General features: G+C 42.4%; 1 protein-coding gene across 8 annotated transcripts in view; it reads left to right on the top strand.

The window, feature by feature from the left end:
- LOC130282279 (sorbin and SH3 domain-containing protein 1-like) overlaps positions 1-16,245 on the top strand; it is a 404,864-nt gene that overhangs the window by 298,723 nt on the left and 89,896 nt on the right. For all 8 annotated transcript variants that reach the window (XM_056530335.1, XM_056530339.1, XM_056530338.1 and 5 more), the window contains 2 exons: positions 1,031-1,206; positions 4,366-4,429. In XM_056530335.1, the coding sequence (XP_056386310.1) occupies positions 1,031-1,206; positions 4,366-4,429 (240 nt within the window). The remainder of the gene's footprint in view (positions 1-1,030; positions 1,207-4,365; positions 4,430-16,245) is intronic.

Below are 16,245 nucleotides of genomic sequence, written 5' to 3'. Positions count from 1 at the left end.
TGTCAATCAAGCAGGGACAGGGATGAGAGGTAAAGTAAGGTAGCATTCCAGCCCTCAGCACTTCGGGGTCCAGGGAACACCTCTTTGACACTTGGCACCAATGAATAAAAGCATTTTTCTACATTATGAAAACACAGATATATGAAAGGTACCGTGTCTCCTTGTCCTAACTTCTTTCTGATAGTGTCAGCAGTTTGAAAAAAAGATTTGTAGCTGACAGATTCCCTTTTTAAAGAGCTATTACCATTATAAATATATTTATGGCATATCCTCAGGATATTCCTTAAATATCTTTATGAATCTTATCTTTAGGACCCACGCTTATATCCAGAAAGCTGTGTCCGTAACTCCCATTGAAATAAAAAGAGAGAGCCATGCACATGCACAGCTACCTCTCCATTTGTTCCCCACCTTGATGTGGCAGTCAATGGGGCTGACACCCTAGGTGGGATCCTATGGATATGCCAAAATTGTCTGTAATTAAAACCCTTTAGTGATTGGAATTCTCTTTTTAAGTCCTACCAAGCTTTCTTTATCTTTGTTTGCCCCCGTTTCCCTTTTGTCTGCCCTGTTTTCAGGACAACTTGCAGAAAAGGCTTGTTGCCATGCAGGGCGTCCCTAAATGCCACAATATCAGTCCTGACTGTTGGAGTAGGGATGATATATTGATTTATGAATATAAATGGCACAAATTGTCCTACATTACTTAGTGGGTATGTTGGTACTTACAGCAGTGTCTTAGCAATCCAGGGCAATAATGAAGGTATATTTAAAAATATATATTTTGAGCTTAGAATATGTATAATATGATTATTTCATCAACCTTTTTTAGAGCATTATAGCTGTGAACATGTACCTGGTGTTGAGTGATACAGTCATCACATGAGCGTTTCCTTTCTAGAATGTATGTTCCAGCAGGTTGTACATTTCTAGTGCTGTTATTCTGTAGCATAGGTATTCTATCCTGTTTGGAAACATGCCATGGTAGTCATGCTAGACAGTGTCATGAGATTACTTTTTGTTGTTCCAGATCCTGCACTAGACGGCTCTCCCAATGAGAAAGCAGAGCCAGTGACGGTCCAGGAGAGAAAGCATCCGGATAATCCCCCAGTGCAGAGAAAGTCAGTAGATATTACAAGAAAAGAGGTCTACGCACCTTATTACACAGCAGAAATGTCAGCAGATGAAATTGGCATCCCGCTGCGGGTAAGGCATCTTCTGTGCCAGTCTCTCTATGATCCCTAAAAAGAAGAAGTTGTATATGAAAGAATAAGTTTGCTTAGCACAATGGCCTATATGAATTACTATATGAATTACTGAGAAGGTGAGAGGGAAATCCTTTGGTTCTCCCTTTGTAGTAAACAGTCTTGTGGAGCTGCCTGGTCCTTACAGAGAATAACAATTTGCTTTGTAAATTTTGGCTTTGCTGGTTTATCATATTATATTACATTAGCAAATGAAATCAATTCACCAGTTATATTCTGCTATTGTCTACTATAGACCAAAGATATGACAAAGCGAGCAAATCGATTCACTTGTATGAGAATATGGATGGAAGTTTGCACTATACAACCAGGGTTATTGAAAGGGTTAAAGTACATGAAGAAACTCTTAAATGCATTCACAGAATACATCAAACTGCTTTTATAGTTTTATACATAACATACATTTAAAGTATAGCTAATGTTTTTCTGACTTTGGTTTTCTTATTGCCTGCCTATGGGAGGTAGTCTGCACAGAAATGGTCATTGACTGTGAATAACTGAGCTCCCACTGCTCTTAGTAACAGTAAGTGCAAACTCTGGTGGGGAGCTAGCACGTATACATTGAAGACTATCGGACCCAAGTGCATTACAGCAGTAAATGGGCTGCATGAAGGCATTTTAGGTATACCACTAATGTTTTTATCTTCTACTTTGTTGGAATGTTTTATATAAGTGGAGCTAAAGTGTTTTCTTAGACTTAATTGATGTCCTATTTTAGCAATTTTTAATTGGAGGGGGGTCTGACCTCTTGAACCACCTCCTGTCAACACAATGAAGGGGGTTGCAGTGCTCACTCAGACGATAACAAAGATTCTCATTGATGATATAATGGATAGGGGAAAACAATTAATGTTCTAATTCTGGGGACTACATTAGGATCATCTATGTTTGATCATGGTGTCAAACATTATTTCTTGCAGTATGATATGAGCACTGTGAACTAGAAGTTCAGTGTATTCATCAGATGTGGGCTCCCCTTCCCTCCTCCCATCCACTGATGGATAGCTTGTTTCCTATTACTTTGTAGAGAAAGAAAGCCAGTAATCAGCAAAATGGGTGAGGGGGGGGGGGGGGTAGGTGGCTGCTCATGAATGTATTCACAGTGATCACTGTCTGTCACTACTAGCCAAATTCCAAAATACCTCCAAGGTGAACCACAGGATAAATCAGGTGCCACGAACTTGTGAAGAGCAGCAGTTTATTTTACCCACGATGCAACGCGTTTCACGCATATGCCTGATGAAGCGGTCTTCACCGCGAAACGCGTTGCATTGTGGGTAAAATAAACTGCTGCTCGTCACAAGTTTGTGGCGCCTGATTTATCCGGTGGTTCACCTTGGAGGAATTTTGGAATTTGTCTGTATCTATCCCAGGAGCGGCTGCCTGAGACTCTCTTTTCTACATGCTTTTACCATTGTTGTACTTGGCTGAGTGCAACTACTGCGGGTGAGCAATATTCCTTACTGTTCACCTAAATACACACATATACGGTATCACACTATGGAGCGCTTTCCTTTGTTTTATCTGTCATTACTAGATGCTGCCTTAAAAGAAGGCTACATAAACTTAATGAAAGATTCCCTGTAAAGGTATGTTCTTACTATGGAATTTTTGAGCAGAGTGCAGTAGCCTTCCATTGTTTTCAATAAGATTTTGCTACACCGTGCACACTGCTGGATTCCCGCTGTGGAAATTCAAATTCTAGACTCTGAACATGAATCCACCTGGATATCCACTATGAAGATGGCGCATATCTGAATCAGTCCCCGCCCCAACCCGCAGCAGATGGAATCTCCACTGGAATTTGTCCAGGCAGAGATTTGGTAGTGCCAAATGTCATCTGGTATCTACACCTTTTGAAATCTACTTTATTAAATGGTTTGTCCAAGATAAGAAAACCAAACCATGGCTGCTTTCTTTTGAAAATACTGTCCTCAGGTTTTGTGTGGTATGACAGCTCAGCCTTAATGGAGCTAAACTGCAATACCCAAAATTTAAAGGGACCCTAGTAACTCTTCACAAAGTAACCTATACAAATATCTTCAACAATGAAGCTGATGTATGCTCGCCCCATAGCATCATATGAAAACGCTCATTCTTTTTAAAGAATGCTCGCCCCATAGCATCATATGAAAACGCTCATTCTTTTTAAAGTGATCAGGATAGGTTGCTTGCTTGGCAGTGTAGAGAAGAAATTGAAGAACTGAAGTGGAGTCAAGCACTTTTTTTTTTTTATGTAACTTTATATAAAAATCTAATGGAAATATGCAGTACAGATATATTACAAAAGATGCATTTAAAACACCTAAATGTTTCAGACCGAAGGTCCGTGAACAGCTTGAAACATGTAAGAGTCTTTTGTGATATGTCTGTACTCCATGTTCTCGTGAATAAAGCTACATTCAAAAGAAGGAAGTGCTGGACTTCACTCATGTTCTTCCCTTTAAAATTAGCTATAAAATAAAGGTCCTCCTGAATATGCTATTTTCGTGCCAGGAGGGCTCTGTCAAATAAGTTATTAATATTCTCAAACCAACATACGAACAAAAGGAAATAAGCCCTGCACTGCTATACCATGGTGGAAAAGCTGAGTGGGATAAGTAGCCTGGGTATGACAGCTATGCTTGAAGTCCGTATCGGTGCTCTGTCTGTGCAGTCACAAATAAACTAAAAATCCATAGAGAGAAAAGAAGTCGGCACTCACCGGATTCTTCTGATTTTCTCTATTACATATACTCATGTATATTACAGGACGGTGGACATAACAAAGTGCGGGGGGGGGGGGGGGGGTACCACAAGCGACAGCTCTGTTTCACTCTGTCTTGAGCTTCTACGGGCTTGTAGAAGCTCAAGACAGAGCGAAACAGAGCTGCCTCTTGTGGTACCCCCCCCCCCCGCACTTTGTTATTTCCACCGTCCTGTAATATACGTGAGTATATGTAATAGACAAAATCAGAAGAACCAGGTGAGTGCCGACTTCTTTTCTCTCTATGGATTTTAAGATATTAATATCCATTTTTTTTCTGCTTAATCTTTTTAGTGATAATTCAATTACCCAGTATCTAAATGTATCTCAATACTTTTTGTTTGTCTTTCATAGAACACAGAAAGATCGAAAGACTGGTACAAGACCATGTTCAAGCAGATCCACCGGCTTAACAGAGGTAACACCTTCTGTTTTTTTCTGACATAACTAAATCTCAAATATTAAAACTTAAATCCAGACTGGCCTACTGGGTCCTGGGAAAATTCCCTGTAGGCCACCGCCCTGTGCATTCGCAGTGACTGGCCCACTGCCATATATAATGTTTGGCCATCCAATGCCAAACATTTCTGGGGTAAAATTCTTACAGACTGGCCAGACCCAACCTGAAGCTAGTCCATATAAGTGGAAACCTGGCATTTGGTTTTCCAGGCTTCGTAAAAGAACTCTGCCCTGAGATCAAAGGGTTCAGACAAAGAATACATTATGGAAGCCTTGCATATCAAATACCAGGCTTCCGCTACACAGGCTCCATGCACTACAGTCTATGCTTCTGTCATGTTGCAAACTTGATGCTGTGCCCTTTGACTTAAAGTTTGAGTCAAAGGGCACAACATTAAGCCCGCAACACTATGGACTGGAAGCCTTGAAAATCAAATGACATGCTTCACTGTTCCCTAGCATAGCCACGTAAAACACGTGGTCAGAGTCTGATCACCCTGTCATATCTGTATTATCCATAAATAGTACATTTCTAAAATGGGTTTAAAAATGAATGCTTTCCGCTTTTATAATCAAGACAATAATGATGTTATGCCATGGGACTGGCACAATGTTGTAATGCTGTGGGACTGGTATGCAGTTATTTTGAGGGCTGGGTTTTATCCCCAGTCCGGCCCTGTTAGGAGTGGGCTCCTATTTTGCCAAGAAGTGAGGTTATCTTTGGTTACAGCACATGTAACTTTATCGAGAATGAATATGAGCCCCTATAATAACTTCTCTGAAGAATTACTAAGGGTTGTAGGCACATATGTTATGATATGGGTTATGCCACTGGACTGATGGACTGGCTGTAGATCACTTGCTTTTTATAGACAATAGGGAAGCAGCACAATCCAATATGAAGAAATAAAAGGTGGTGCTTGCAGAACCGGACCTTGGTCTGGGATCCATGTGGTATACAAAAATTTCATAAATCCGCAGCACTCAGGATTCCATTTAAAAAAGTGTAGTTTATTCCATAAACAAAAGTGTCACAGCAACGTTTCTGCCAGCTCACCTGGCCTTTCTCAAGCTCACTTGCTTTTTAAGTACATCAGCATCCTCTGACCAGCAAAATAGTTGAAATATTTGTTTTATTTGATACAATCAAAGTGGATTATTGAGGCATTTACATAGGATTATATTGATTGAAAATCTAAAAATATTCTTACCTTTCCAATTCCCTCCTTTCCTGCTCGGTCGGTCACCTGGATCCCCCATTACTCCTTGTTTGGAATCCTAAATGGCATTACATACAAGTTATTGTGGAGGTCCAACACATTTAAAAAATCAACAAGTAGATAAAGCCAGGCACCGCTGACTGAAAAATCATAGAATGCAGCTGACAAGTGTCTATGATGGGGCATAGGTCCTTAACAGACCAGGAGTGTAGGGGTGCTTCACGTGTGCAAGTATACAGGTACAAAAGCAACAATATAGAGAGAAGAAACGGAGCACACACCTGAGGATCCTGCTGCAACGATTTATTCAAAGTTCACTCAGAACATAGCTGCGATATCTTCCCCAAGACATGAGCAGAGCTGAGTGGCAGGAGCGTGCACCTGGACAACAGCCACTGTTTCACGCCATTCAGCATTTCATCAGGCCCTGGGGGCCTCTCCATGTATCTCCGGCTCTCCCATAGAGATACATAGAGAGGCTTAGTGTGGAGGGCGACACGCTTCGTTACCAGGGAGAGCCGGGGTCCAAGCGATTGGACCCTCTGTGATCTGACTCTTATCTCCTATCCTTTGGATAGGGGATAACTTTTTCTACATGATACTTCTCCTTTAAAGAAGCCCCCTGGGTTTGTTTGTTTACGTTTGCCCATATCATGCACGCTCATTATCAATAGTTGCACTTTCCAATTTGTTTAATTCCATCTCCGCTGCATCTACGATATGCTTTTCTTTACACTAACTTGGTCATGTGATCACCAGTCCTTAGTCAGTTGACTTCCTGTGAACCACCTATTAAATTGCACCTGTTTGGTCACAGACCTCTCCCAGTTTTATCTGTATAGTGCTGCTTCTGCTAGAGATTGTGTTCAAACATTGTGTTTCTTGTCTGGTTTTCTTTTCCTCAATTTTTACATGTGCTAAAGCAGGTACGTGTAAGGCATACACAGGGACCCCTACATTACTCTCTAATAATAGCCTATGCTGCAATATATAAGGGGAAAAAAATCCCAGAGTGCTTCTTTTACAAAGCTAGTGCAAAAGAAAAGTGGAGGAATTAGGTTGTTGCTTTTAATTTCCAAATGTGTCAAAATAATAAAGAGCTAAGTTTGTTTCCTTTACCCTCCAATTTTTGCCTTGCACTGTTTTTGGCAGTCTCACAGATGAGCACAGCCCTTTATCTTTCTTCCCGTTTTTATTTCTGCCCACTGGCTCTGCTATGAGGGATTTACAAAGTCATTATTTCTGTCTTTAGAAATGGAATTGTGCTGTAATACCACCTGCCTGCTGATACACTGTTTACAGTCTGCAGGCACCAGGCCATTAAACTGGAGAACGTCCTTTTATCTTTAATAAATTACAGTTGTTTTTCCGCAGCGGGAATGCCTGACATAACTCATTAATTTGAAGTCTTTATCAGTGTACGATTTAAGTATCAGCATGTGATGAATGTCTGCGCACGTGTCACCCACCGCCACTTCTGTGTGACTGCTCCAAAACCCATAGCAAAGCACTTACTGCTCCAAAACCCATAGCAAAGCACTTACTGCTCCAAAACCCATGGCAAAGCACTTACTGCTCCAAAACCCATAGCTAAGTACTTACTGCTCCAAAACCCATAGCAAAGCACTTACTGCTCCAAAACCCATGGCAAAGCACTTACTGCTCCAAAACCCATAGCAAAGCACTTACTGCTCCAAAACCAATGGCAAAGCACTTACTGCTCCAAAACCCATAGCTAAGTACTTACTGCTCCAAAACCCATAGCAAAGCACTTACTGCTCCAAAACCCATGGCAAAGCACTTACTGCTCCAAAACCCATAGCAAAGCACTTACTGCTCCAAAACCAATGGCAAAGCACTTACTGCTCCAAAACCCATAGCAAAGCACTTACTGCTCCAAAACCCATAGCAAAGCACTTACTGCTCCAAAACCCATAGCTAAGTACTTACTGCTCCAAAACCCATAGCTAAGCACTTACTGCTCCAAAACCCATAGCAAAGCACTTACTGCTCCAAAACCCATAGCAAAGCACTTACTGCTCCAAAACCCATAGCTAAGTACTTACTGCTCCAAAACCCATAGCTAAGTACTTACTGCTCCAAAACCAATGGCAAAGCACTTACTGCTCCAAAACCCATAGCAAAGCACTTACTGCTCCAAAACCCATGGCAAAGCACTTACTGCTCCAAAACCCATAGCAAAGCACTTACTGCTCCAAAACCCATAGCTAAGCACTTACTGCTCCAAAACCCATGGCAAAGCACTTACTGCTCCAAAACCCATAGCTAAGTACTTACTGCTCCAAAACCCATAGCTAAGTACTTACTGCTCCAAAACCCATAGCAAAGCACTTACTGCTCCAAAACCCATGGCAAAGCACTTACTGCTCCAAAACCCATAGCTAAGTACTTACTGCTCCAAAACCCATAGCAAAGCACTTACTGCTCCAAAACCAATGGCAAAGCACTTACTGCTCCAAAACCCATAGCAACGCACTTACTGCTCCAAAACCCATAGCTAAGTACTTACTGCTCCAAAACCCAAAGCAAAGCACTTACTGCTCCAAAACCCATGGCAAAGCACTTACTGCTCCAAAACCCATGGCAAAGCACTTACTGCTCCAAAACCCAAAGCTAAGCACTTACTGCTCCAAAACCCATAGCTAAGTACTTACTGCTCCAAAACCCATAGCTAAGTACTTACTGCTCCAAAACCCATAGCAAAGCACTTACTGCTCCAAAACCCATGGCAAAGCACTTACTGCTCCAAAACCCATAGCTAAGTACTTACTGCTCCAAAACCCATAGCAAAGCACTTACTGCTCCAAAACCAATGGCAAAGCACTTACTGCTCCAAAACCCATAGTAAAGCACTTACTGCTCCAAAACCCATAGCTAAGTACTTACTGCTCCAAAACCCATGGCAAAGCACTTACTGCTCCAAAACCCATAGCAAAGCACTTACTGCTCCAAAACCCATAGCAAAGCACTTACTGCTCCAAAACCCATAGCAAAGCACTTACTGCTCCAAAACCCATGGCAAAGCACTTACTGCTCCAAAACCCATGGCAAAGCACTTACTGCTCCAAAACCCATGGCAAAGCACTTACTGCTCCAAAACCCATGGCAAAGCACTTACTGCTCCAAAACCCATGGCAAAGCACTTACTGCTCCAAAACCCATGGCAAAGCACTTACTGCTCCAAAACCCATGGCAAAGCACTTACTGCTCCAAAACCCATAGCTAAGTACTTACTGCTCCAAAACCCATAGCTAAGTACTTACTGCTCCAAAACCAATGGCAAAGCACTTACTGCTCCAAAACCCATAGCAAAGCACTTACTGCTCCAAAACCCATGGCAAAGCACTTACTGCTCCAAAACCCATAGCTAAGCACTTACTGCTCCAAAACCCATGGCAAAGCACTTACTGCTCCAAAACCCATAGCTAAGTACTTACTGCTCCAAAACCCATAGCTAAGTACTTACTGCTCCAAAACCCATAGCAAAGCACTTACTGCTCCAAAACCCATGGCAAAGCACTTACTGCTCCAAAACCCATAGCTAAGTACTTACTGCTCCAAAACCCATAGCAAAGCACTTACTGCTCCAAAACCAATGGCAAAGCACTTACTGCTCCAAAACCCATAGCAAAGCACTTACTGCTCCAAAACCCATAGCTAAGTACTTACTGCTCCAAAACCCATAGCAAAGCACTTACTGCTCCAAAACCCATGGCAAAGCACTTACTGCTCCAAAACCCATAGCTAAGCACTTACTGCTCCAAAACCCATGGCAAAGCACTTACTGCTACAAAACCCATAGCTAAGTACTTACTGCTCCAAAACCCATAGCTAAGTACTTACTGCTCCAAAACCCATAGCAAAGCACTTACTGCTCCAAAACCCATGGCAAAGCACTTACTGCTCCAAAACCCATAGCTAAGTACTTACTGCTCCAAAACCCATAGCAAAGCACTTACTGCTCCAAAACCAATGGCAAAGCACTTACTGCTCCAAAACCCATAGCAAAGCACTTACTGCTCCAAAACCCATAGCTAAGTACTTACTGCTCCAAAACCCATGGCAAAGCACTTACTGCTCCAAAACCCATAGCAAAGCACTTACTGCTCCAAAACCCATAGCAAAGCACTTACTGCTCCAAAACCCATAGCAAAGCACTTACTGCTCCAAAACCCATAGCAAAGCACTTACTGCTCCAAAACCCATGGCAAAGCACTTACTGCTCCAAAACCCATGGCAAAGCACTTACTGCTCCAAAACCCATGGCAAAGCACTTACTGCTCCAAAACCCATGGCAAAGCACTTACTGCTCCAAAACCCATAGCTAAGTACTTACTGCTCCAAAACCCATAGCTAAGTACTTACTGCTCCAAAACCAATGGCAAAGCACTTACTGCTCCAAAACCCATAGCAAAGCACTTACTGCTCCAAAACCCATGGCAAAGCACTTACTGCTCCAAAACCCATAGCAAAGCACTTACTGCTCCAAAACCCATGGCAAAGCACTTACTGCTCCAAAACCCATGGCAAAGCACTTACTGCTCCAAAACCCATGGCAAAGCACTTACTGCTCCAAAACCCATGGCAAAGCACTTACTGCTCCAAAACCCATAGCTAAGTACTTACTGCTCCAAAACCAATGGCAAAGCACTTACTGCTCCAAAACCCATAGCAAAGCACTTACTGCTCCAAAACCCATGGCAAAGCACTTACTGCTCCAAAACCCATAGCTAAGCACTTACTGCTCCAAAACCCATGGCAAAGCACTTCTCCAAAACCCATAGCTAAGTACTTACTGCTCCAAAACCCATAGCTAAGTACTTACTGCTCCAAAACCCATAGCAAAGCACTTACTGCTCCAAAACCCATGGCAAAGCATTTACTGCTCCAAAACCCATAGCTAAGTACTTACTGCTCCAAAACCCATAGCAAAGCACTTACTGCTCCAAAACCAATGGCAAAGCACTTACTGCTCCAAAACCCATAGCAAAGCACTTACTGCTCCAAAACCCATGGCAAAGCACTTACTGCTCCAAAACCCATAGCTAAGCACTTACTGCTCCAAAACCCATGGCAAAGCACTTACTGCTCCAAAACCCATAGCTAAGTACTTACTGCTCCAAAACCCATAGCTAAGTACTTACTGCTCCAAAACCCATAGCAAAGCACTTACTGCTCCAAAACCCATGGCAAAGCACTTACTGCTCCAAAACCCATAGCTAAGAACTTACTGCTCCAAAACCCATAGCAAAGCACTTACTGCTCCAAACCAATGGCAAAGCACTTACTGCTCCAAAACCCATAGCAAAGCACTTACTGCTCCAAAACCCATAGCTAAGTACTTACTGCTCCAAATCCCATGGCAAAGCACTTACTGCTCCAAAACCCATAGCAAAGCACTTACTGCTCCAAAACCCATAGCAAAGCACTTACTGCTCCAAAACCCATAGCAAAGCACTTACTGCTCCAAAACCCATGGCAAAGCACTTACTGCTCCAAAACCCATGGCAAAGCACTTACTGCTCCAAAACCCATGGCAAAGCACTTACTGCTCCAAAACCCATGGCAAAGCACTTACTGCTCCAAAACCCATGGCAAAGCACTTACTGCTCCAAAACCCATGGCAAAGCACTTACTGCTCCAAAACCCATGGCAAAGCACTTACTGCTCCAAAACCCATAGCTAAGTACTTACTGCTCCAAAACCAAAGCACTTACTGCTCCAAAATCCATAGCTAAGTACTTACTGCTCCACAACCTATAGCAAAGCACTTACTGCTCCAAAACCCATGGCAAAGCACTTACTGCTCCAAACCTCATGGCAAAGCTCTTACTGCTCCAAAACCCATGGCAAAGCACTTACAGCTCCAAAACCCATAGCAAAGCACTTACTGTTCCAAAACCCATGGCAAAGCACTTACTTCTCCGAAACCCAGGACAAAGCACTTACTGCTCCGAAACCCATAGCAAAGCACTTACTGCTCCAAAACCCATAGCAAAGCACTTACTGCTCCAAAACCCATAGCAAAGCACTTACTGCTCCAAAACCCAGGACAAAGCACTTACTGCTCCGAAACCCAGGGCAAACCTCAAAGAATAACATTTCAACTTGGCTGTGCGGTTACACGGAAAGTATTTTAACCTTTAAAATTGAAATTTTTTTTGGCCTTATCACTGCATAAGCTTGACATGATGTACAGTACATCAAAATGTTGACTTGTAGGGAAGTTCCAGCTGATACTTTTGAACTTTGTCCACTCCTGATGGACCTTACTTGGAGGGGACTGTTGAAGTAGAGTGTGCACAAGTGCCAGAGAAGTCACATGCCAAAAGGGCACATTTTCTGATGTGGCAAAATCTAGGTCATAGAGAGAACAGCCCCTGACTACTAAAATACAGTAGCTGTAACAATGATTGCAAAGTGTCAGACATGCAAAGACATATGCTTGAATGCAAAAGCTGTGTCAGTGCCCAATTTAAATTTATTGCCCGTACATTTAGGCCTCACAACATTTATAGAAAAGTGATCTTCTTATGAATGTATTTAGTTTTATAGTGATTTCCCCTGACATATCTAATGACAATGCTGCTCTTGTAAAGATACCTCTATGCTCCCAGTTGTAAAACCCCTTACCCTATTGATGATGATGATGCCGGACTAAAGAAAGCCGCGACTATCGGATGTGTATGGCTGTCCATACTGTAGATTTTTGACAGCTCATGCTTAGCTAAAGGTGACTGACCACACACATATGATACCTTCACTACCTCCTGTAGTCAAAACCATCCATAGACCTTGTAAAACTCTGACTTTCTACAGGTACTTTTGAATACAATGCTGTTGCCAACATTCTTGCTTGAGAATAAGGCTGGTATATAGAAAAGTAACATAGCACTCACCCACTGACTTGTGCAGAACTGAAGAACTTTATTTACATCACGAAGCGCAGGAACATCGGGATAGTGAAGACAAAACAAACAAGCTCACGAAGAGCATGGGGAGCGACGACTCCATTTTGCAGTCTTGCACCACTTGGTCACGCCAATGCCCGAACCCTGCCCCGACACCGCTCTAAATGGACTCCGGTGTGGTAACGGGGTGTGATGAGGGCAGATGTTGTTACCCTAGGGGCAGATGGAATTAACCCCTTGTATTTGTGATGCTAGGGCGTGGTTTATCTTTAATACCACCCAAAGGTATACCGCTAGATCCTTGGCTAGGCACAGGGGCAATAATGACTCCGACGCCAAGTTACGGATAACGGTAGCTTTACTGAGGGTAGACAGATTGTAAAGTCTATACAGTTCAGCCGGGTCCCACAGAGGTGACCAGTGACTCAGAGACCTTAAGGGCTTGCTGGGACTTAAAGTAGATATGGTCAATTTTATGCAGGCCACGTTGACTTGACAAATGATGACTGTGACTGACTTGACTGATGACTGACAATGCTGAGACTGTGGCTTACTTATAGCTGCTTGTGGCGGCAGACTGGACTTGAGGCCTCCTATGACTCTGGACACTCTCTAGGACTCGACTTGACCTCAGCAAAGACTTGTAAGGAAAGAGAAAGAGCTAGCTCCACCCAAGGCTTATATGGGGGAAACGCAGGGAGCCCATAGGTCACGCCTGAGATCACCTGGTCACTGATACCTCCTGGGTAACAATCACATGACAAGTCACATGGTGGACAGTCTTAGGCTCCTTTTACACTACAAAATTACTCCATTTTAAAGATCCGTTGGAAGTTCTGTCTGAAAATCAGCTGTAAAACTGCAGTTACAAAATCCTATATGGCCTTTAGAAAATCCCATTATAGTCTATGGGATTTTTCTAATAGCCATTTTAACCTGTTATAGCCCGTTATTAATAACGGCCGTTATTTTTTGACGGAAGATAGTAACGGGAGAAATAGTGCATGTAGTGTAAAAGGCATGTATACAAGTCTTTGTCACTGTGGAATTTCTGTACTCTATCGATGCCGAACCAATGGAGGCATTCCCAATCGCCCTTAAGTTGCTCTTGGACGTGGCTAGAAAGACGTGGGACTCCTGTCCCTAATTTGGTGAGGTGGATATGTTCTCTCAGCCTCATGAAGGCAGGTCTGGTAGTGGACCCCACGTAGAAGTGTTCACAGGGGCAGAATATGCAGTAGACAACATAGGGGGTCCTACAGGTAATTAGGGATTTAACCTGGATATTGATGCTCCATATTTCTAGAGAATAACACTAGAAATCCTTATAGTTAAGCATTGCATATGATACAACAGTAGGGGGCGTGTTACATGAAGTCCATCTTTGCATTCCAGAAATACTTATTTGTGGGGGCTTCTTTCATTCCCTGCCTTTGCAATGTCTCTTTTTTTTTCTCCTTCAATTTACTGCTTATTAGATTCTCCTGAAGAAAACCCCTATACCCCCACATATATATTTCCCGAGCTTCCTGAAGTCAAGCCTCCAGCAGAAGGTACTAGAGGACTGGCTTGAGACGTGATCCTGTGTTTGCCTATGTAATCCCTGCATTCAGACTGTGCGCCATTGACGGTGCCTGCTTACATAAGACGGAGAATAATGCTTTATGTTTGCTAACACATTAATAGTTTTTGTAGAGTGTTATGGCCCTAACCCTATTAAGAAGGCAGTCATAATCTGTAACGTCTTATAGCAGGAAGACATGTGGCTCTTAAGTTCTGAAACCACAATTCACAATATAGTGTATAGCTGCTGATATGGTTGGCGTTGTATAGTCACTAGGGTTGCCACCTGGTTGGTATTTTACCTGCACAGCCGGTATTTTGGCCACCCTGCCAGTATTTATATATAAAAAATTCTGGCCATGCAATGGCCGGTATAAATCCAACCTATCCTCCAACTCCTGGAATGTTGCACCATATACTATACCAGTGTTTCCCAACCAGAGCGCCTCCAGCTGTTGCAAAACTACAACTCCCAGCATGCCCGGACAGCCGTTGGCTGTCCGGGCATGCTGGGAGTTGTAGCTTTGCAACAGTTGGAGGCACCTCTGGTTGGGAAACACTGACCTATACTATATACTACTATATAGTGTAATGTGCTGGGATTTGTAGTTTTCGTTTGGGGTAGCTGCTTAGCCACAGGCTGTATCAGGGCATGCTGGGAATTATAGTTAGTAACTAACTGCAACTTCCGAATTTAAAGGGGTTATCCTGGAAAAAACTTTATGGCTCCAGAAAGTTAAACAGATTTGTAAATTACTTCTATTAAAAAAATCTTAATCCTTTCAGTAATTATGAGCTTCTGAAGTTGAGTTGTTCTTTTCTGTCTAAGTGCTCTCTGATGACACCTGTCTCAGGAACCGCCCAGTTTAGAAGCAAATCCCCATAGCAAACCTCTTCTAAACTGGGCGGTTCCCGAGACACGTGTCATCAGAGAGCACTTAGACAGAAAAGAACAACTCAACTTCAGAAGCTCATAAGTACTGATAGGATTAAGATTTTTTTAATAGAAGTAATTAACAAATCTGTTTAACTTTCTGGAGCCAGTTGATTTATAAAAAAAAAAGTTTCTTCCTGGATAACCCCTTTAATAATCGATCAAAAAGAAGTGATCAAAAAGTCACATCAAAATGAAAAACTGACAATAAAAATAACTAGAAACTGCAGATCAGAGCGCAAAAAAAGAGCCCCCATACAGGCCCATATAAGGAGAAATAAAAAAGTTATAAGGGTCAAAATAGGATATAATTTCCCCTGCATATGACTATCCTGTGATGTCACGCATACATAATTCATTATGCAAATTACCATGGCCGGTATTTTGTTTTATTTTTTTATTTTTTTTTTGCAAGAAAGGTGGCAACCCTAATAGTCACCTGGAGTAATAAGGAATTACAGTTCTTATAGCGTGTTAGCATTTAGTAGTTATGCCACAGGTACATGTGGATTTGCTGTTCTTTGCTGCAGAGTTCAATCCTTATACTCCTACCTACCAGTTTCCTGTATCTACTCCTAGCCCTAGCTCTGAAGGTAAATGGAAAGATTAAAGCTGGCCATACACTAGAGATATCAGACGGTGAGTTTGACACCAAAGGTCACTACAGATACCATCATGTCCCATGTAGTCGTGGGCATTATTCGGAAATTCTCAGAGCCACAGATGTGTACCCCAGAAGTAACTGAGGCCATAAAACAAAGCAGAGATCCGTCCGCCAATTGTCAATTCATTGTCATCCTTCCTGAATGAAAACCTTTGCAAGCTAAGTGTGAACAACAAATTGTTCAAAAAGCAGCCATCAGAAATCTGTAGTGTATGGCCAGCTTACGAGTATACGTTTTGTACTAATTCATTCCAGCTCTGGTAGGCTTGACTTGTGTACTGTGTTTGCTCATAATAGGTTTGGACTTGGATTTGCGGTGGTGTCCCTGACATTGCGTGCTGTTGTGTGATAACAACTATTCAGCGTTTTCCCTACATAAGGCCTGACTCATATTAGCATTAAAAGAGCATATGCTATTGCAATTCAATTTCAGTCTTGTTATGCCTGAATGACATGAACCAC

This window comes from Hyla sarda, chromosome 7, assembly GCF_029499605.1.
Source record: "Hyla sarda isolate aHylSar1 chromosome 7, aHylSar1.hap1, whole genome shotgun sequence".
NCBI lineage: Eukaryota > Metazoa > Chordata > Amphibia > Anura > Hylidae > Hyla > Hyla sarda.
Note: the sequence above shows the minus strand (reverse complement) of the source record. Positions and strands in the feature narration are given on the sequence as shown.